Source organism: Andrena cerasifolii, chromosome 10, assembly GCF_050908995.1.
Source record: "Andrena cerasifolii isolate SP2316 chromosome 10, iyAndCera1_principal, whole genome shotgun sequence".
Lineage (NCBI taxonomy): Eukaryota > Metazoa > Arthropoda > Insecta > Hymenoptera > Andrenidae > Andrena > Andrena cerasifolii.
Window position 1 is genome coordinate 12,306,208 of NC_135127.1, and position 20,037 is coordinate 12,326,244.

The 20,037-nt window shown below is 37.0% G+C and overlaps 6 protein-coding genes across 15 annotated transcripts; 2 read left to right on the forward strand and 4 right to left on the reverse strand.

Moving 5' to 3' along the window:
* The first annotated feature begins 963 nt into the window (after nucleotides 1–963).
* On the forward strand, nucleotides 964–2,619 carry LOC143374268 (PRADC1-like protein). Its single transcript, XM_076822266.1, has 3 exons — nucleotides 964–1,700; nucleotides 1,784–1,923; nucleotides 2,005–2,619. The coding sequence occupies exons 1-3, from the start codon at nucleotides 1,616–1,618 to the stop codon at nucleotides 2,458–2,460; spliced, it is 681 nt and encodes a 226-aa protein (XP_076678381.1). The 5' UTR covers nucleotides 964–1,615; the 3' UTR covers nucleotides 2,461–2,619.
* On the reverse strand, nucleotides 2,556–5,472 carry LOC143374253 (xaa-Pro aminopeptidase ApepP). Of its 4 annotated transcripts, none has more exons than XM_076822238.1 (7): nucleotides 5,272–5,472; nucleotides 4,884–5,172; nucleotides 3,686–4,807; nucleotides 3,289–3,615; nucleotides 3,088–3,218; nucleotides 2,834–3,009; nucleotides 2,556–2,762 (listed from the first exon to the last, which is right to left on the reverse strand). In XM_076822238.1, exons 3-7 carry the CDS (start codon nucleotides 4,798–4,800, stop codon nucleotides 2,640–2,642), a joined length of 1,872 nt encoding a protein of 623 aa, XP_076678353.1. In that variant the 5' UTR covers nucleotides 4,801–4,807; nucleotides 4,884–5,172; nucleotides 5,272–5,472; the 3' UTR covers nucleotides 2,556–2,639. The 4 variants fall into 4 exon arrangements, with proteins under 4 accessions (XP_076678353.1, XP_076678349.1, XP_076678351.1 ...); XM_076822234.1 differs by having other exon boundaries at nucleotides 4,884–5,191; XM_076822236.1 differs by having other exon boundaries at nucleotides 4,884–5,210.
* A 917-nt stretch (nucleotides 5,473–6,389) lies between these two features.
* Nucleotides 6,390–10,808, forward strand: LOC143374262 (galactoside 2-alpha-L-fucosyltransferase Sec1). Of its 3 annotated transcripts, none has more exons than XM_076822254.1 (3): nucleotides 6,390–7,107; nucleotides 7,622–8,479; nucleotides 8,546–10,808. In XM_076822254.1, the coding sequence occupies exons 2-3, from the start codon at nucleotides 8,016–8,018 to the stop codon at nucleotides 9,084–9,086; spliced, it is 1,005 nt and encodes a 334-aa protein (XP_076678369.1). In that variant the 5' UTR covers nucleotides 6,390–7,107; nucleotides 7,622–8,015; the 3' UTR covers nucleotides 9,087–10,808. The 3 variants fall into 3 exon arrangements, with proteins under 3 accessions (XP_076678369.1, XP_076678370.1, XP_076678368.1); XM_076822255.1 differs by having other exon boundaries at nucleotides 7,812–8,479; XM_076822253.1 differs by having other exon boundaries at nucleotides 7,852–8,479.
* Nucleotides 10,809–11,319: 511 nt separating this feature from the next.
* On the reverse strand, nucleotides 11,320–13,720 carry Gas8 (Growth arrest specific protein 8). 2 transcript variants are annotated; one of them, XM_076822241.1, is made up of 9 exons: nucleotides 13,586–13,720; nucleotides 13,403–13,474; nucleotides 13,089–13,300; nucleotides 12,743–13,004; nucleotides 12,411–12,671; nucleotides 12,171–12,338; nucleotides 12,016–12,102; nucleotides 11,724–11,933; nucleotides 11,320–11,655 (listed from the first exon to the last, which is right to left on the reverse strand). In XM_076822241.1, the coding sequence occupies exons 2-9, from the start codon at nucleotides 13,403–13,405 to the stop codon at nucleotides 11,449–11,451; spliced, it is 1,410 nt and encodes a 469-aa protein (XP_076678356.1). In that variant the 5' UTR covers nucleotides 13,406–13,474; nucleotides 13,586–13,720; the 3' UTR covers nucleotides 11,320–11,448. The 2 variants fall into 2 exon arrangements, with proteins under 2 accessions (XP_076678356.1, XP_076678355.1); XM_076822240.1 differs by having other exon boundaries at nucleotides 13,089–13,474.
* Nucleotides 13,721–13,865: 145 nt separating this feature from the next.
* Nucleotides 13,866–18,749, reverse strand: Fbl (pantothenate kinase 3 fbl). 4 transcript variants are annotated; one of them, XM_076822248.1, is made up of 10 exons: nucleotides 18,199–18,749; nucleotides 16,889–17,051; nucleotides 16,360–16,538; nucleotides 16,099–16,272; nucleotides 15,850–16,017; nucleotides 15,695–15,771; nucleotides 15,439–15,615; nucleotides 15,213–15,378; nucleotides 15,018–15,131; nucleotides 13,866–14,905 (listed from the first exon to the last, which is right to left on the reverse strand). In XM_076822248.1, the coding sequence occupies exons 2-10, from the start codon at nucleotides 17,010–17,012 to the stop codon at nucleotides 14,852–14,854; spliced, it is 1,233 nt and encodes a 410-aa protein (XP_076678363.1). In that variant the 5' UTR covers nucleotides 17,013–17,051; nucleotides 18,199–18,749; the 3' UTR covers nucleotides 13,866–14,851. The 4 variants fall into 4 exon arrangements, with proteins under 4 accessions (XP_076678363.1, XP_076678365.1, XP_076678366.1 ...); XM_076822250.1 differs by having other exon boundaries at nucleotides 16,904–17,051; nucleotides 18,199–18,748; XM_076822251.1 differs by having other exon boundaries at nucleotides 15,213–15,348; nucleotides 18,199–18,681.
* Nucleotides 18,750–19,027: 278 nt separating this feature from the next.
* Nucleotides 19,028–19,949, reverse strand: Rtp (MORN repeat-containing protein retinophilin). The gene is made up of 4 exons (XM_076822273.1): nucleotides 19,800–19,949; nucleotides 19,489–19,672; nucleotides 19,302–19,411; nucleotides 19,028–19,236 (listed from the first exon to the last, which is right to left on the reverse strand). The coding sequence occupies exons 1-4, from the start codon at nucleotides 19,807–19,809 to the stop codon at nucleotides 19,088–19,090; spliced, it is 453 nt and encodes a 150-aa protein (XP_076678388.1). The 5' UTR covers nucleotides 19,810–19,949; the 3' UTR covers nucleotides 19,028–19,087.
* Nucleotides 19,950–20,037: the final 88 nt, after the last annotated feature.

Here is a 20,037-nt window from a genome sequence, read left to right on the forward strand (position 1 = left end):
CTCCCTGGGGGTTAGGGTCACGTCGGCGTGGCGTAAAAGCGAGGTAAACCGTGGAAGCGGCGTACGCGGTGGCGGAGGCTGGGTGGGGAAGGAGGAAAAGGTAGCGAGCGAGGGGGGTTCATTGAGGAACGGCACGTGCAGAGGATAGAGCGCGAGGTGGAAGGTACGAGGTACGAGCACCGCAGGGGGTAGAGGCCGGGGCCAGAGGGGCAACAACAGGGTTGCCTGGCGACCATCAGCCGCGGGTTGCCCCTGGCGACTGATTGCGTCACTGCAGCGCCGTATGACGTCACGCGACGCCACTGCCCTTGACCGCTCGAGTCCGGGAAGAGCGTCCTGGCGACCCTTTTCTCCCGCCACCACTGCCTCCTCCTCCTCCATCCTCACCCCATCCCGTCATCACCACCGCCACCCGCTCCGACGCTGTCGTAATCCGAACGGCAGAAGCTATCCGTGGAACCCAACAAACACCTGCACCGCCTGTGTATGTACGAGCTATGTACGTTCCTTGCAAATCATCCCCCTGACCCGCCACTTGTAACCGGGGGTGCAAGCGCACCACCAAAATAGTCCACTCGTTGCGGATATTTTCCACGTTACGTTCATCCGACGTCATCACTTTCAACCACTCGCAGTGCTTGATTCGCGCCGGAGATAAAACGAGTTGGCGAAAATGATAATGAGATTCCAACGTTCTATCTTCCCCGCGTTTTCCGTTTTATTACAGAGCCAGGTGCATCGACGTCAACTGGGAATACTTTTCCGTTCACCCTCCTACCATCTGACCGTACAGATATTCTTGCTTTCTTTAAATTTCCATAGATGTCGGAAGTTAGAAAGCACAAAATTAAGAAGTATGATCTTTGATTTATGAATACTCGGCCCTGCTATTTCGCTATTTTATGGCATTCGCAACATGTCAAGTTACTTGTGTATGAACGTGGGCGTGGACGTGCGCGCTCGCACACGTGCCAGTGTGCGCGCGTGTATGTGTACCGAACTTAGCCAGCTGACGTTCGTTCATTCACTTGGCTCATCCATTCATAAAATGCAGTACTGCGACACGCATGCGCACGCCCTTTCTTTTTGCCAACGCAATTTGATGCTTTACCGATAGCTGAAACAGTTGTTTCGATTGCCGGAGAATCGGATACCTTTCACCGCTTTAATCTCGCGCGTCTCGATGATACGTGCCCGCGAAAAGTCGTTTCCTGTTTTCCATTAACATCGGTGAAAAAAGTTCGCCCGCGCACCACCAGATAGCACGAGTTCTCGCTTCCAGCGTGTACGCGTTCCGTGTTCCCTCCTCGCGGGAAGGATGCAATTTGTACAAATATTCCTCGTCTATTTGCTGGGAAATAAAGGGAGGCAGTATTCTTCGGCTCGGTTTAAAGTTCATTTCGCGAAAGATGAAGCTGCGATTGAATATCAGTTGTTGATAGGACTCGTAGCGGGTGTTCTGGCCAATCAGTATCGCGTGGTTGACACTTGGTCACGGGCGACGCATGAGAAGCGGATGATCGGTCGGTTGTTATGTCGGTGAGGTTAAGTTGCTCGAGATACTGGTGGTACAAATGTGATTGTTAGTAATGATACTAACGATGTGAAGGCTATCATGCGAGTACAGGGGATGAGATTCTTCGCTCCCTTCTACGCTCTTATTTTATTCGGCCTTAAGATATCATGCGGAGTCAGTGAAGGTTTGTGCAATCGTAAAGATATCGAAGCTACCGACGTGTATTTACGTCACTCAACTTAATATTTGCCCTTAAACGTTTGTTAGGGCATTTGTTTAAATTTAAGTCGAGGGGATCCTTTATCGATACAAGTATCGGTGCAGATGTGTTCTTCGAAATAATATACCCGCCTGAATTGGAATATACGTACAAGTTAAGGCCTGCCAAAGATTTCGGGGCTCCTTTCGTGAGTATCGTTGGAATTACTGGCACTGTACCGAACGGGAACATTAATTTATATTATTTCTTCTATGCGACATACTTTCAGAATGCGAGCTTCTTGGAAGAAAGAATTCCTCTAGTTCCGATAGATCCTCCTCATGGCTGTCAGGTAGCGAAAAATGTCAAAGAGTTGAAGGGTAGAATCGCGTTGATAGAGAGAGGGGACTGCAGTTTCTTTGCCAAGACCATAATGGCAGAAGAAGCTGGGGCGAAAGCTGTAATCATAGCGGACTATCACTCGTCTTCTATCGAAGAGTCGATAAATAGTCCATTGGCGGATCCATGGGCAGATTATTACTATATTGAAATGATACGTGACGATACTATCGCATCATCCCAGTCGGTAAACATACCCGCTGGATTCTTGCTTGGTAAAAACGGCAAAATGATCAGGCAGACGTTGCAACGTCTGAATCAACCATTCGCCTTAATCAATATCCCAGTAAATTTAACTTATACTTCTTTGGATAAGCTACACCAACCGCCGTGGTTGTTCTGGTGATCTTCGATAGGATTTCAAATACATAGGACAGATAGAATTTCAAATCGATATTCGCGTAAGGAAACCAAGGTGTTTAGGATTAGTTGCAAAGAAAGTAACTATGTAAACAATTTATTATGTATTGTAATTGTAAAAAATAACAAATGCGTGATTTCGGAATTTTCTTGTCATGTTGATCGTTATTTTGAGATCGGACGCGTTTCTCTCTCCAACCACTCGAGCGCTTGAGCATTTTCTGACCCTTGCAACAGAGGTTTCAAAGTGTTCAAACATCTTGCATGGTAATTATTCAAATGTTCAATCTGAAAAAGGGATTACACTTAACTATTATAAGGGAACTAAATGAATCGCGAGAAAGAAACGGAGCGCATACCTCGTTATCTGTTAATAATGAAAGATCCAGGAGTTTGGTTTGTACAGGCACCAATGTAACAGTCTGGAAAGTGAGGAAGCCACGATTCTTGTAATTGTAGGGCGTATTTGCCTTTACTACCACTTCGATGTTCTCCAGTCTAATACCGAATTTCTCATCCTCGTAATAGCCTGGTTCTAATGATTTCATCGATTATATTCATATTAATGCTGTACGTATATAGTGAAAACATGGATAATTCTTGTAATTTATACCATTCGAGAGAAACATGCCAGGCTGTAAACCTGGGTCATCTGGATATGGTCTCCAAGATATGCCAATAGGTCCCTCGTGAACGTTTAGGTACGAACCTACTCCGTGCCCGGTACCGTGAAGGTAATTAAGACTGTAATTGTACATTTAAGTATGAATACATAGTATTTTCAATTTTATAAGCAAAGAAGATATATATCTACCCGACACTCCATAAGTTCTCACGAACGAGCGTATCGAGGTAATTTCCTTGTATCATTAGAGGGAAAATAGCTGACGCGAGGCGACACTGGCCCTTGTACACTCTTGTGAAACATTCGCGCTCGAAACGCGTCGGATTTCCAAAATGAAATGTCCTCGTCACGTCTGTAGTTCCATCCTTGTATTGTGCACCGGAATCGCAAAGATACAGTTCTTTGTCTGTGATCGGTACATCTGTCTTTGACGTTGGTAGATAATGGATTATCGCTCCGTGAGGTCCAACTGATGAAATCGTTGGGAAACTCAGCCCAGCAAAATGTTCCTGCTCCCTTTTGGATAACACACATTGTAATGTCTATTGCATTCAAATTTTGTGATTTCGCATGTCAATACTCTTACTGCCTAAATTTTTCAAGTCGCGTTGCTCCGGTTACTTCGGTAACGATTTCCTTTTTAACTGTAATTTCATGTTCCAACCAAGCGAAATACTTAACAAGCGCGACTGCGTCCCGCACGTGCGCCGCCTTCATCCCTTCGATTTCAACAGAATTTTTTATAGCTTTCATAATACTTATCGGTGTAATGCTAGCGTGCTTTTTCACTTCTCCGCAATCGGCATGCAAAGCGTAGCTGGAACTATTGCTTATCCATATTTTCTCATTGCTTGTACACGAATTTGCAATCTGTTTCAGAAACAAGTGTATATCTTCGTAAGAGTGATAAACCACATTTACTTCCTCGTCTATCAGCTGCTGTTGAGCCTTTTCGCTCAGTCTTTGTTTATCGATGAACAAATGCAAATCGTCCAGAGTAAGGACAGCGTATGCAAAGAAAACAGGATTATAGGGTATGTCGGAGCCTCTCAAGTTCAAAAGATACGCTACTTCGTCCAAAGCTGTGACTACAAGTGCCTTAACATTATTCTTACTCATGTCATCTTTGCAATCACTGACTTTCTTTCCGGCGCTACGTCCGGAAAATTTCATTATATGAGGTAGAACGGTGTTAGCTGTAGGGTCAGGTTGCTCGTTGCCCCAAACTTTGTCGATCACATTCTCCTCGAGTGGCATCAGGCTGTGTCCAGCCGCTGTTAAACTGGTATGTAAGACTGCCCATTCCGTGTAACTCATTAAATTAGCATCCGCACCGACGGTAGATTTAGGTGGTAAGTTAGCAACCAACCAGGCAGCCCTTGTTGGAGTATCCAGCGAACCTTCTCTCATAAGTGTCCATGCCTCTGGCGGATCAAACTCCGCCAAAGCTTGCACGTAGTACCTTCCATCTGTCCACAACAAAGCTTTATTCAATGTAATGATCGCGGTGCCATAAGAACCAGTGAAACCACTGATGAAACGAACTCTTTTATCCCGTTCTCTCAAATATTCTGATTGATGAGCGTCAGCGGAATTTACGATCAATGCTTCGACGCCTATCCCTTTAATACCACCTACTTGAATAGTTTCCATTAGCTCTCTGAGCTTAGCTAATTTAATTGCGCCCTGTCTCTGTGCCATATCGGAGCTTCGGCAATAACAAGTTTGTTAGGAATTAATAATGCACCAAGACAGAATAAAGAACTGTACTAACTTGGACTTACCTTGGTATATAGTTTTCTTAAATTGAGAACAAAAGTTGAATTTAAAAGACACTTGCAAATGTAGGCAATGGAATACGAAGAAACCTGTTTATTCGTTGGCCTTATCTCATCAAAGTGTAATCTTATCAGGTCTCTTACGAAGATATCGGGCTCATTAATTCGGCCGGCTATTTATGAGAAACAGCAAGTCTAAATACCATACTGCATACTATAATTCTTTAAATCGCTAACCACGGCGTTTTAAATAGCAATGATACAGCTTTGCTCCAGGTTAGAAATAGCGAGTTCTCTCTTCAATACACAGCCACCTGAAAATACAGTTATGTACTTTCGTGTCGATAACTTCTACTTATAAATCGTTGAGAGCCATCCTCACAATAATACGTACTATCGTTACTATTATCGTTCAAACTGACTATTTTTCAACACATTTTAAACTTAAATGTTGTCCAGCTTATGGAGGAAGGAACGCGACAGCCATACTTAAAACGGTCACACCTATGCACTACGCACCTACGTACGTCGCGATCAGGAAATTCGCTCAAGTTAATAGGAACACAGAATGTTGAAGGAGATAAGAGGTAGTTCACCGCTAGAGAGAGAGGGCCGTACTGTGTGCGACAAGGAAAGAGACATCCGAGATTAGAAACATTAGCATTGTCCCAGAAAATTAACGAATTTCTTTCTGTCTGTCGATAATTTATGCACTTTTACCTCGACCACCTTCCTATATAGTAGTGGTGCTAATTTATTCGTGCTAAGAGATGAAAAAATTTGTTTTCCTTATTTTTAGTGTTTGATGTCATGAATGTTTCCTGAAAATTAGGAACCGAAATTCGCAAAAATATCGAAGATGTAGACATTTTTTATGAAATTTTGAAAGTGTAATCTACATCTTCGATATTTTTGCGAATTTCCGTCCCTAATTTTTACGAAACATTCGTGACATATCAAGCACTGAAAATAAGGAAAAAATATTTTTATCTTTTTGGCATATCTTGGTGTATGCCCTGCCTTAAATGTTTAAAGAATAGTCCTGGAAAATAAAAATCTTTTTCTTCGCCTTCATAAATAAAAAATGTTGGAGAAGGATTTAAACTCTCAACGTTTTAAAAATAAAAATTGTTTTTTTAGTTTTTCGGACTTTTTTCGAAGACTGTTTGTCGCACGAGTAAAAGTAAGACAACATAAAAGATGCTCCTTGTCTGGATCTACAACTTTTGTTTGACATATTTTGTTATGTAATCAATAACTTGAAGGATATTATATAAAATTGACTTTGTGAGCTGTTAAATAATTATTTAAATTTCCAAGGGCCAGGAGCACCTTTTCCCGTTATCTGATCGGATGATCGGGGGTGCCGCGAAGAAAATTAAAAAGTCGAAAATCCACCCTAAATAGTATCCAAGCACGCAACACCCTTCAGCATTTCAACACTTTTCAGAGTAGTTCCTGAATTGGACGCTGCTCATGCACAGAGGTCACTGAATTCGTTTGTATCTCGAGTTATGGGTCGGTAACACAGTCTGGGTGGTGACACGAAGTTCCATAAGATGATTGGTCTATCCTATACTTCGTCGATGATAGTTGATAAGATGGAGCTTATATTTATTTGATTAATTGTGTCATAAGAGCTTGTGAAAATTAGTAGGAGTTAGAAGATCTCCGGAGTCCGGTGGCCCTACCCGTGCACGAGCGTTGAAGACCCAGAAGGGTCGCGACGCGAACGTGACATAAGCTTAAGCGCCCTAAGCCTCGTTACCCATCGAGCCAAATTGATTGATATCGAGTGATATGAAAAATCTATGTGTACCAATGTCCAGGGGCGAGCGTCAGAGGCATGACGTCATTCGTCAGGACAACATCCCCCATCTAAGGATGGAAGTTGGTGCTGGCACTGCTGGGCGAAGTATCGTTCGCTTTTCGCGAGCAAGCGGCTCGATCGGTTTTCTTCGAAAAGAAAGTCATCTCTAAAGCATTATCGTGATGTGGAAAATGACTATTATATAGCGTGATTGTCCGTGGCGGCGAAGTAACATCGATTAAGAGACATATAAAACGTCCGATGACACGCAACAAGCGTCGATGCACACAGCACACAGCACGCATCGATTTTACCGGGGAAACATGAGTAACGGAATTTACGGAATCAACGGACAAGTGGACGTAGCCCTCGCGAGTGGCAGTGGGCTTCGAATGCAATGGGAATATTTCGTGAGGACGGGTGAGTGCCAATATATCGTAGTTTACTTTTAAAAGAACTTGCTTCAAGCGTAAAATGTATATTCGTTGGTCTTACGGAACGGTTCGATAACGTTTCTTCTGATAATTATATATTTGGCAGTATTTTTACATTTGAATGTAAGTAACGAAAACTATTAATTTCACCTTTACCATTCTGTATTTTGTATATTCTAACGTGCCGATATGTAGGTACCATATACGGTTAATTAGCGTCCTTGTACATATGTACCAATGCCCGTGTAACTTCGAAAGCTCACCACCTGTTAACTATTACTTCCTATGCAACATGTAACATAATTCTCTTAGATTCCAACTAAAAGAAATTTGTATTGCATATTTCGTGCTTTGTAATTGTACAATGAAACCTTGCCGAATTAGTAGCTTTAAAATAACAAGGCCATGTCCTTTTTCACTGTCTGGTCAAGACAGGCGTATACTACTTAACACTGTCGTTTTCTGTTTTCTGTTTTCTGTTTTCCATCTAGAGTATTTAGACTGAAAACCTTTGCCATCTCGCGTATAAATTATAGAGTGCAACATGATTTAATGTACTTTTAAATTATAATACAAAACGCTCGAATAACAATGTTGACAACAATGGACTATTTTTTTACTGTTCCTATTATTTTTGTTACTTACATTACCCACATTTTTACCATTTTACAATCATCTACACGTAAAAAGACGAATGCTGTTCAATATAAATGGTATTATCATTGTAAAGATGTACGTCGGAAAACAAAGGGCATGGCACACCTGTAGATAAGAAATGCCGGACTAGTGGAAGTTGAAGAGTAGAAAATAATAAGCAGAGAGCTGTAGTGCGGAGGATAGAAAAAGAATTGATCTGTACGTAGTGACAGCACCCTACAGGAATAAATAAGGATAATGAGTCACGCTCAGCAGCATGTACTTGCAAGCGCAATAGTTCTAGCTCTGATAGTGGTCTTCGCCATCCATGTCTTCCTGTTTCCCATGTACACATCCAACCCGCCAGCTCGTCATATAAAAATCTCTACGTACGAGCAAGCTCTTTGTCGCACCACGTTGAAGAATATCAGAATACCGCCAGAGTGGAGGAATCCCTGTCCCAAATATGGAATAGTCTCGGCAGTCCAGGGTGGCAGACTTGGGAATCAAATCTGGGAATATGCCTCTGTATGGGCTACTGCCAGAAGAACTGGTTTGGAACCATTCATGCCACGCTGCATACTTAAAACTTTGGAGGAATACTTTGAGAATCTTAGTATTCCTCCTCTAAGCTATATCGGACGCTGTAACCTGGATGTCAGTCAGGTTGTCAACTCCCTCGGGCAGTGGAACAGCACAGAACAAAATATCATCATACCGAGGTAAGTTGCTTTGTCTCGTTCGTCGTAGTCGATAGATATCTTAGAATTCTCTCGTCGACTCAACAGGCACGCTGCTTACTGGTCTCTTATCCTGGTATGGTTGGATGACGTTCGAAGAGAATTTACATTTAAGCCAAATTTAAGAACATATGCAGATAAGGTACTGAAAGAGGTAGCAGAAGATTTCAACTTATCTGAACCAATTTTTGTAAGCATACATGTACGGAGAACAGATTACATAGATTATTTATGGCAGAAATTGAAAATCAGACCTGCGCCTGTTAGCTATTATTTTACAGCGATGGATTACTTCATTGGCAAGTATAGTAACGTAGTATTCGTAGTGACTAGCGATAATATAGTTTGGTGTAAATATAATTTGCATAGCAAACGACATAAAATCAAATTCGTCTCCGATGTGGACGCAAAGGGTCCTGGCAAAGACCTTGCAGTTTTATCAGCGTGTAATCACAGTATTATAGATTATGGTACATATGGTTCATTTGGCGCAATTTTAGCCGCCGGTGAAACTGTGGTGTATAATGTAACAACGTACTTTTCTACCTTAATTGCTGAAGTTTTGCCAAATTGGAAGATAATGAGTTGAACAACAATCAAAAGAACACTTTCTATAGATCTCAGATTAAATATAACACATGTACAAATACTCTGTTCAAAATACTTTATATAACGAATCAAACGGTCGTTTCGTTCGATTTCATCATGCGGAGATTACATTCTCCGCCGTTTATTCCCAGATTAACACTGCTGAAGAGCGAAACTTTGGGTAGATGCAAACGTTTATTTATTACTAATATTCTTTCATAGAATAAAACGTTTCCCAAATACACGTTCATAATTTTCAATCGATAAATAATAAGTTTATTCATTAGGAAAAGATAAAATTCATCTCTAGACTATTTCGAAATTACTCAAATCTGTTCATATTACAGTTTCGTTTTCAATACACATAATCTTTTTCGACAATTTCTATAAAAAAAAATATTTATCGTTATATTTCACGAAAATTTATATAAAAATGATACAAGTATGATGCTGGTAAATTGCTTAAGAACAAAATGCATAGTTTTTCACTTGATTGTGGCACGGTTAAAGAAATTTAAGAAACCTCAGCACCTTTAATGATAGTAAGAAAATTAACATATTTTAAAGGATTTATAAAAATCTAATGTATGAAAGGGATACAACGGAACAATGGACCACTAATATCTAAAATTAAAACAGATGCTTATTTTTTTTACTGTTGTGACTCATATTCATGTGGCTCTGGAAAACTGAATAGATTCTATATTCTTTTGACATAACGAACCAATAAGCTGAGCCTAATCTAAAAATTTACAGAGATAAAAATGCAAGCTTTACAGTGGTCGGAAATAAATACCATAATTTTTGGATGTTCGTATTATTGTTTGTCAGATCATGAGCTTTTGACTATAGTTTGAAATTGTTTCGTGATATAATATAACAATCGAAAAAATGTAGTTGAATGTATTTGCATTATGCATCAAGCGTGTCTTTCGTATGAAGACAAATTTGCAAAAGGAGAAATATTAATGATCTATGACTCTTACAATGTACAATGATTTCAACTGTGATTCTATTTCTTATTGTGCCAAAATTCTTAATATACATACACGTATAAAAAGAAAAAATTATACATGCACATATATACGTATAAATATATATATAGATATATCCGTATATGTATATATACGATATGTATATGTATATATATATAAGAGTATAGAAAAATCTATGCATTCGCTTGTATGTGTGTGCATATACACACACATATGAGGAAATTATATCTATACAAGGTATTATATAATGTTTACAAATATATTGAACAAATGAATTATTTCTTCACCTCAGAATTAAATGTTTCGGAAAACGGAAAAATCAATAGGTTGATGGGAAAGATATTTTACATAAACCCAGTATATAAGTGTTTCAAATTTATTTACCACGTGACCTGATATATTCGATTTATAATATTTTATAAATTAGTCTAGTCGATGTGTCTATGTCTACATGTTAATATCTACAACATATATATATATAAAGCATCTTCAATGTATTTGTGCCTGTTAGTTGTTAATTAGAAAAGAAATATGGTTGAGGGAGGATATTATGACAGTCATATATCACAATTCACAATTTATAAGTGTTGAGCATTGAAATTGAAAAACAATCGTTAAGAATCTGTACAACTTTCAGGCATTGATATACCTAATCTACTCTGTACATTCTCTGTGATAATTTTATGTAATTTGTAAGAAAAAAAATAAAACAGATGTGTTGAAACTTATTTAGTTTATAAACATAAGTTACTTACCGTCACAAATTGTAGTCCCAAAGAGTTCTTGAGCATAATAGTGGTCATTTTCATACCAGTCCAATACTACCATGCTGCGAATAAGTGTTCTGATTCCTCATGAATCTTTGATTTTCAAACCGGACTCAAACGACTCACAAACATGCAACAATGTTGCAAACTAGAAACCCTAACGCCCCGCGAAAACTCAACACCTGCAAGATCGCAAAAAATCCCCTCGCAACTTCTCTTGCAGGTGCGGTACTTCAAAAATCGAAAATGTCTTCACACCGCACGACCCACAAAATCTTCTTTTTCCCACAAAAAAAAACAAAGTTTCGGCTGAATTCGGGGTTTTATGGGAAAATGGAAATTCACTTTGGCTTGTGGGCTAGTTAGAATTCCTAATTTTGTGGGGAAATCAGAATTTGAGTCGTGCGGTGCCGTCGCCGTGTTAGGAAGGAGTAAGTAGTGAAAGAAAGGATCATTAAATAATAATACTCTGTTATCGCTTAGCTGCATTTTATTGAAATAAGTGAAATGCAATACAATCAAATCTTACAAATATAATTGATGTGATTATATATATTAATAAATCAATTTTATCAAAATCTTATTGATTAACAATTTGTTACTACACGGGAGCTGCTGCTGTTCCTACGCTTAACTTTGTGTTAAGTGCCTGTCCTCTTAAGGGTTGAAGACTAAGTTCACCTTTTGGAATCCCATATTCTAGTAACTTAGCTTCATATGTTCGAAGTAGGGTATCATGTGATTTACAAACTTTCGCTAATTCATATTGAAGATCTTGTATTGCACTATTTTTTCTATTCAGCATATTCTGCGAAAGAATGGACGAGTTATTCAAAAGTAAAAGAATAAAAACGGTAAAAACTAAATTATACAAACCTCCAACTTTTTATTAGCATTGACAACTGCCATTGGGTCTAGTTGTGCAGCAGCAAGTACTTCGCTAATCTGTGCTTCACGCTGTTCCAATAAATCTGATAACTTTTCAAGCTTCTTTTCCAAAAGAACATTCTTCAGCCCTGTCTTTTGTTGAAGTTCTAATATAGCCGAGACAAATCTTGAATGTAGCTCATCCCTTTCAGATTGACACTAAATAATTAATTATATTTCAATTAAAATGAAAGAAATGTTCTTTTTTAAAAGCAAAAGAATGTATTCATAAGTAATATACCTTTTCAAAACGTAATTCTAGTACTTCATTTTCCCATTTAAAATTTTCCAAGTTTTTCAAAGTTGTGGCTAATCGTTTTTTGGTATTCTGAAATGATTATAAATGAAGTTTTATAAATTTTAATATAATCCTATTGTGCGGGTAAATATACTGACGCTTAAACATTGTTTATCTTTCTCATAATTTGCAAGTTGATGATTAAGATGTAATAGTGACTCTTCATGAGACTTTAAAGAAGTAGCATTTTTTCTATTTTCACTTGTCAATTCGCGTACTTGCTTCTTCATTCGCTCCTCGTTACTTCTCATTGCATCCATTTGTTCCTATAATGCCAATTTGCCAATAGCGTCATCATACTGACAAATAACTTTATATCCTACATACATTAATCATACCTTCATACTCTGTATTAAAGACAAGTTGTTGAGAGTGATATCATTATAATAGGCCTTCATCTCTACGAAGGCTGTTTCATGATTTTTCATTAAACTAGCAATTTGTGTATTCTTCCTTTCTTCTACTTCCGTTATTTCCATACGATGCTTTAGTGTGAGAGATTCGTATTGGCTTGCTAACTTTTGTTCATACCTTTGCTCCATTTCTGCAGCTTCGGTTTCAAATTGTTTCATCATTTTATCTATCTCTGCTGCATTTTTCTAAACAATAAATTACAATTTCTGTAAATCTGTTCAACATCTGTAAAAAGTTGATTGCATTTCTTGCATACCAAATTCAATGCACGTATTTCGTTTGTATGCGCCAATTCTTGCTCCTTCTGCATACTTTTTAAATCCTTCTTATTTTTAAATAATTCATTCTCTTGGGCCATGTGATCATCCTGTATCATTTTTAGCGCAACCATGTGTTCAGCTTTAGTTTCTGATAGATTAGTTTGGTGCTCGTACATTAAATGTTTCACTTTCTGCTTGTATAGTTTAAGTTCTGCTTCATGTTTCTCTGCCAGCTCCTCTTTCTCGCGTTCTTTATTCCTTCATAAGCATTAGAATAATAACTAATCGAATGTATGTTTAAATATATATGCGTGCATATACACGAATGTGTTACAGAAGTACCTGACGGTTGTACGTGCTTCTTCTAACTGATGCTTTGTAATTTCCCAAAAAGTTCTCAGCTTGTCTCTTTCGAGTTGAAAGAAATTTCTTTCTTCTCTTTCACGTTCCACCTCTTCCAGTATTTTATGAACAAAAATTTCCAACTGCTCTCTATTCATTTTTGTAGTATCTACCCCGCTAACGACATCAGGTACCTTTGCCTTTTTCGGCCCCTGCAAAATTTTCATAAATCAGCAACTGATAAATCAACTAATAATTAAATGCAATGAAAAATCTTATTAATTATATTTATGGCCAAAAATTCGAAGGCTTACCATGTTTATAAAATGTTAATCTCAGGAATATAGGAGATTACAATGAGATGATATCAATTACAACTTCAAGGGCTAAAAGTAATGATTTAGTAAAATAAATTATAGACAACGGTGATAATGGTAACTGTCATTGTAAACTGTTTACACAGTTATTCACAGCAATTGACAGTTATACGTACTGACTTTAAGGTGAAGTTAAGCACATTGTTTTGATGGTGTGGTTGCCAAGTGACCAAACCGTTTGCGGAGGAAATCGAGGTAGTAATATAACGACTATAATGTAATATAACACTATGATACACGAGATAATGATATTTTATTTATCGGTAACCGGATCATTTCATTGTAAGTTAGGTATATAAAAAATGCAATGATGATATTCAATAAATGCATGCAAATCTGATAATACCTATAATGGAAACAGTATCTTCAAGTTTGCAATAATAATTTATGTCTTCTAACATTTCATGCAAAATATGAAGTTATTTATTAATATAAAGAAACTACATTTGTTCCCATTCCATAAAAATAAACAAACAAATCAATTTTTGTTATTTTGTTAAAATTCATACGCATGTATATTAAATAGTTATAACGTCAAACATATCGTAAAATACGTATAGCAAGACCATTTCCTACAATACTATAATAAAAATATCCCCGTGAAATATTTCTATTCGCTTGTCCGTTACATTAGAAATTATTCTATAAAAGAATAATGCGTAATATGGTAAAGTTCATTATGTATAAATGTCTATGTAGTACAGTACTCCTATATTTTTCAAACAGCTAGAAAATGCATATAAATAACTTCTAAATAGATGTGGCCACTGACCATTACATATACTTTACATAGTAGTAATTAATGTTCACTGCCAATTAATGTAACTATTTCTGTGTTCCTTTTTCGTAATGGCTCTGAATGAAGAGAAACATATAGGAATGAGAAATTTCATGCCGTCTACGTAGTATTTTGATCGCGCATTTGTGAGTGTTTACCAAATAGAAATCTGAGGTAGACGCGCGTCCCACATGTAAAGAGTATTCGAATAAATTGTATGTATTTGGAGTTTGGTGCATTGTAGTTTCTTATATAAATTCGTGCAAGGTTTGTGCCCACATTAGGTCTTTATGCAATAACCGCGTAACGTGTTTCCAAACAATAACTTATTATACTGTGCTAATTTATCAAAACTATAATAAATATGGACATTTTTGAAGATAATACAATCCTGACCTCAGGCCTAACCTCATGGCGAACCATTGTTAAAATTTCATGTAACATTGTAATTGCATACATAACATATACAATAATTCCTGAGAAATTAAATATTATATAACAAAAATAAGTAGTTATGTTCAATAATTGTATAACCATCCTCGTGAATAAAATTCATCTGAGTTGGAGTATCAAATGGAATGCTGTATATTATGCAATCGTCTGCAACTTTAGCTTGTTTCGCCATTGAATTGGAGCAGACATCCTACTGCACCGAAATAGCCCTGTAATTATATAAAACAAAAAAGGAAAGACATTACAATCAAGTCATTTAAAATTTCCAGGATTATGTAAGAACGTATTTTTTATATATATATATATATATATATACTCCACCTCGTGCTCTAAGAACAAAGCTTTCATTGTTCCTTTAGACCAATAATCCATAGCGTAGGCCAACAGTTTCATTGATATAGGATTCACCCTAAGAAAGTTTCCTACAAACACTACCTAAATATTACCCCCATTACTGTTAGTATCATTATTATAAAGTATTATAAGTGAAGTAAATATATTAATTATCTTCTTTACCCTTTCAATTTTTTCGTTGACGGCGCACATACGAGCAATAGAACCAATATTGTTCGTAATAGTTACAAGCGTTGCACGTGCGAGGTCTTCTCTACTAACTGCATTTCGACGGTCCTTGGAATTCATTTGTCCAAAACTGCACGTACAGTTAAAACAGTACGAAAAGCTTTAAAAATATGAACATAAAGTCCAGCATATCGTTTTGTTAAATTACTAAAAACAATACCTGCTCGCAACAAGATCTCCAGGAAGACCGAAGGGTCCATAATCTCCACCGTAAATATCTTTAACCAACTTGTCTACTCTAGTATTATCACCCCCAGTTGCCAATTCTATTGCCTCTTCGAAAGTGTTGCATCCAGTTAATAAGCAGCATAGTCCTAAGAATGTACCACCACCTAGACTAAATGTCAAATAGATGTATCAATATGAGGATTCTTAATGTAACGTTATGCATTTCTATTATTACAAAAATATGGTACCTAGTTCCAGATATCCTTTTAAAATTCTCTGGCCCATAAACCGCCAATATGCTCACTCCTGAGCCTATATTTACAAGCTGTAAAAAATAGTTGGAAAATATAACATCGGAAATTTTAAAATAGCTCTCAATATCTTTGAAGAAAGTTGAACATACCAAAAAGGGATAAGGTTCAGAGAAATCGTAAGGAATCTTCTCGCATTTACTATCGTCGGTAGGATGAGACCAATAGTAACATTCACGTGGATTTGTTGTCTCTATATAGAGCATGCCACGTATTAAACTATCTAATTCATCGAATTTCGCTAAATTCATATTTACTTCCTGCAAAAAGAATAATTAGATAGGATTTTCATAGCGGTGAGATTGGTACAGTAGATTTATATGTGCAATTTATATTCTTACTTGTTTAAAATTCTTTTCAAATTTATATGCTCCGCCTCCGGTAGCACAGACCGTGGTTACAAGATTGGCCATACCCTTAGACCTTGCTAATGCTAAAAAATTCCCCATTTCACTCGTAGGAAATCTGATAAAATGTAATGTGCCACGTCTACCTCTGATACAAACATTATCCATCTGTAATGCAAATAATATAACGTACAAGCTATCATATTTTTTCAACAGTTACTATAGTATAAGGGTTAAATGATCGTGAAGACGTACTTGTAAGTGTATATCACGGTGGCCTGTCTTCCCATATGCTGAGTTTTTAACTAAATATCGCCGTATGTTTTTTAAAATTTCTACCTCTGCAGCTGCTTCATCTCTTGTGATGTCTTTAGGTTCAAAATATACTAATTTGGACAATGTACCTCCTATGTCCATGCCAAACCAAGGCATTGCTGAAAAGAGGACAAAGCAACTTATCATCGAATGAAATATTTACATACATTATGCACAACTTAAGTGCTTACATATGAAATAGATAAAACACAAAATATGTGAACTTACAACGCAAAAAGGTATAAAAGAATAAATAGAAACAAAGGAATAAGAGCTAATATAATAGAAAACGTTTAAAGATAGGGCTTAAAGGATAGGGGCCATAATCTCTGTATAAAAGGAATGCTTTGAACTATAAATTATACGTTTTTGGAATAAATTGTTATTAAGCTAGAATAATGCTAAAACAGGACATGCATACAAGTATATTATAATAAAAAATAAAAGTGGCTACTCTAAGCACACATACAGTTTAAAAACTCACAAGGTGATGAATGGTTTTTAGACTCCAGGGCTGGAGTTTCAGTACCACTATATCCATTAGATGCCATAACTTTTGCAGTGATAAGATTTTTATAACTCTGAGGACTCATTGCTGAATTTCAACTTGTTTGTCACATATACCTTGTTAGCTGAAACAAGAAAATTAATAATAAAAAATTAAATAGTAATTATATTGCTGTCATTTTCAAAGTATTATAAAATCAAATCTTTACGCTCCATAGTACAATATCAATTTGTTACAATTATAATTTACATTATAAATGTCCAATAATCTTCTACAACTATTTGGGATTGTTTCTTTTGGAAATATGCAATTATATTCTGTATTATAACGAATGTCAAAGGCTACTCGTCAGTAAATGCTCCATAAATAAGAAATACCAATGCATCAGAATTTCTTGCACTCACTGCACTGTAAAGTTATCAAAGTGCAATATATATATCTTATAATTTTATTATCTTATCACAGCATCATTGTTTCCTAAGAAACACTGTTCAAATTCCCTCTACCTGTACTTATTTACAATATATTACAATACTGAGTACATTGATATAAATGATTTCAAAGAACTTGCAGCAAGAAGAGACACGTTACCTTAAGCTATTTTAATTAAAACTTAACTGAGTGCATATTATATAAATTAATATGCCATTTTATGATTTAATAACGAGAAACTGTGTCCAAATCTTTCAGGGAAAATTATGACGTCGCTGACAACGGTAAATCTCAACGTACACAACATTATTACGAGCGATTACATATTTGCGGTAAACGTCGAATGATTTACGGAATTCGCAAGTATTGAATCTTTAAAACTGTTAATATTACTTGCAATGTAATGCTATCGGTGCTCGCGACCATTTTCAGCGCCCACACAGCGTCAGAGGGCATACAAATGAAAGTGTGTTCTGGTGTGTTCACTTGAGGCACCGTCACGTGATCGCGTGATCTCGTCGACCGTAGACCGTCGACAGTAATCTTTTTTTGTTCGAATTTCGATTAACAGAAAGAAGAGAAAAGTGAAACGGCGCTGACGTTAAATAGGTGTGTATTAACTAATGGCTAATTAAGAGACACGAAAGAGGGCACATAAGCACTACTGTCCATGCCAACCAACGCTAGAGAAACAAAGCGATCGAAACTGTAATAACTGTACCGTGTTACGGTATTACAGCACAGAATAGGAGTAACAGGAACAGGTGCAAACAGGCGATGAGTACGCTGTTACGTAGAAATGGTAGAAATGTCAGTTCAAGCAACGATTAGATTCTTACCAATCATGGAAATGTGATAGGAACTTGTGTGGATCATCGATTGCCAAATCTAACGATAACAAGCCAGCTAACGGTTTGCTAATTATCAAACAGTAATTTCGTTTTCTCAATGTATCACCGTTATTGCATAAAGATGCGCGCGTAGTTTTCCGCGCTTCCAAATGAATTTCTATACTTTTCTGAGATTTACAAAATTTGCGAAACTTGCGTTAGAGTCACTGCTTATCTTGGTTTAACAACATCGCGTGACCACTATTCGGTACTATCTTGAGAAAATGTTTTGTAAAGATTGGCCGAGCGATATCCCTTCCTCTTTAACCCTTATTTGCCTTTCAAATTCCCGGGACACTGGACTGCGGTCGTCAAGCCATGAACAGCTTATGGTAATTTCTCTTACACACGCGAGTGACGTTAACAGCTCGTTGACGTCATCAACTGGTGTCACCCTGATTCTCGTCGAAAATGTTCAAGGTGCGGAAGGACGCGATATCATTATTACAAATTAACTTAAATACTTTCGTATCACAGACTTTGGAGCTTCTCCGTTTAGAAAATCAGATTACAAAGATTACAGTGAGATAACCTAAGCTCATCATCGTCTATTTATACATATACATATGCATATACTTATTTTGCAATCGCGCTTGGTCACGTGTTCGCTCATTTAAAATGTAAAAACTCCATGCCTATTTCTATTTCCTGCAGTTAAGAATTAATTTGACGTTAAGATTTTTCCGTTCGCTCTACATTTGAAAAATTTACGAATATTTACGAAAATACTTGTGGCCATTCGATGGCTGTTACCTGAATTAATAAATAAATAACAACATGAAATATCAGACACTTTTATTATGCTCTGATACTACTCGTCTTTATTCATACTTGACATCTAACTGCACTGGGCACGAGCCATCATGGAAATTTTCTGTGCCTTCTGTATTATATCTGGACAATGTCTACGTCGTACAAGTTTACAATCTTGAAAGAAACCTTCGTTTCTAGGAAAACCATGCGATCCGTCGGAATAAGTGACCAATCCTAGATTAAAACAAGAGTATATGAACACTCGATAACAAGTTGGACACTCGTAATATTTCGCATACCTAAGCCCCATACACGACCACCACGAAATTCCCCTTCAAATTTCATTCCATCTGACCTCCAAAATACACCATGACCATGAAACCATCCTTGCATGAACTCGCCTTCGTATCTGATACATATATGAAAAGCGTTAGAAAATGGTGATAATTGTATAACTTAGACGACTGATCTTATAGTAACATTTACTTTGCCCCATCCGGAAACACTATTACTCCTAAACCAGAACACAATCCATTTTGAAAACCACCATCGTATCGCGTTCCATCAGGAAGATGTAAAGAACCAGCGCCGTGTTTTAAACCTTTTCCATTCCAATCTCCGATATATTTTGTACCATCCTCATATTTGAATGCACCATTTTTTACCACAGCTATAAATAGATTTTAACATGCACGTTACTAGCTTCCCGATTGTGACTCCAATTTTTTACAGACTGTGTAAATCCACAAGAAAGTAACTGAAAAAAAGAGAAGCAATTGTTAAAACTTAAGTCTTACCATCACCCATGCTGCTGGTATACTAAAAGCATTAAGGAGTAGCTTTCAGGTTTCAATCCTATTAGAGAAATCAATTCTTAATTCAATTATGTACATTATAGTACCATATAGTATCAATACAGTATAATGAATCTATATAAATTTCTTTACTATTACACAGAAATGTATTACGACGCAAACTGTTTTTTTTTTTCATGTATAAACGAATATATATGTGTGCCAAGAGTTCCCCATGTCT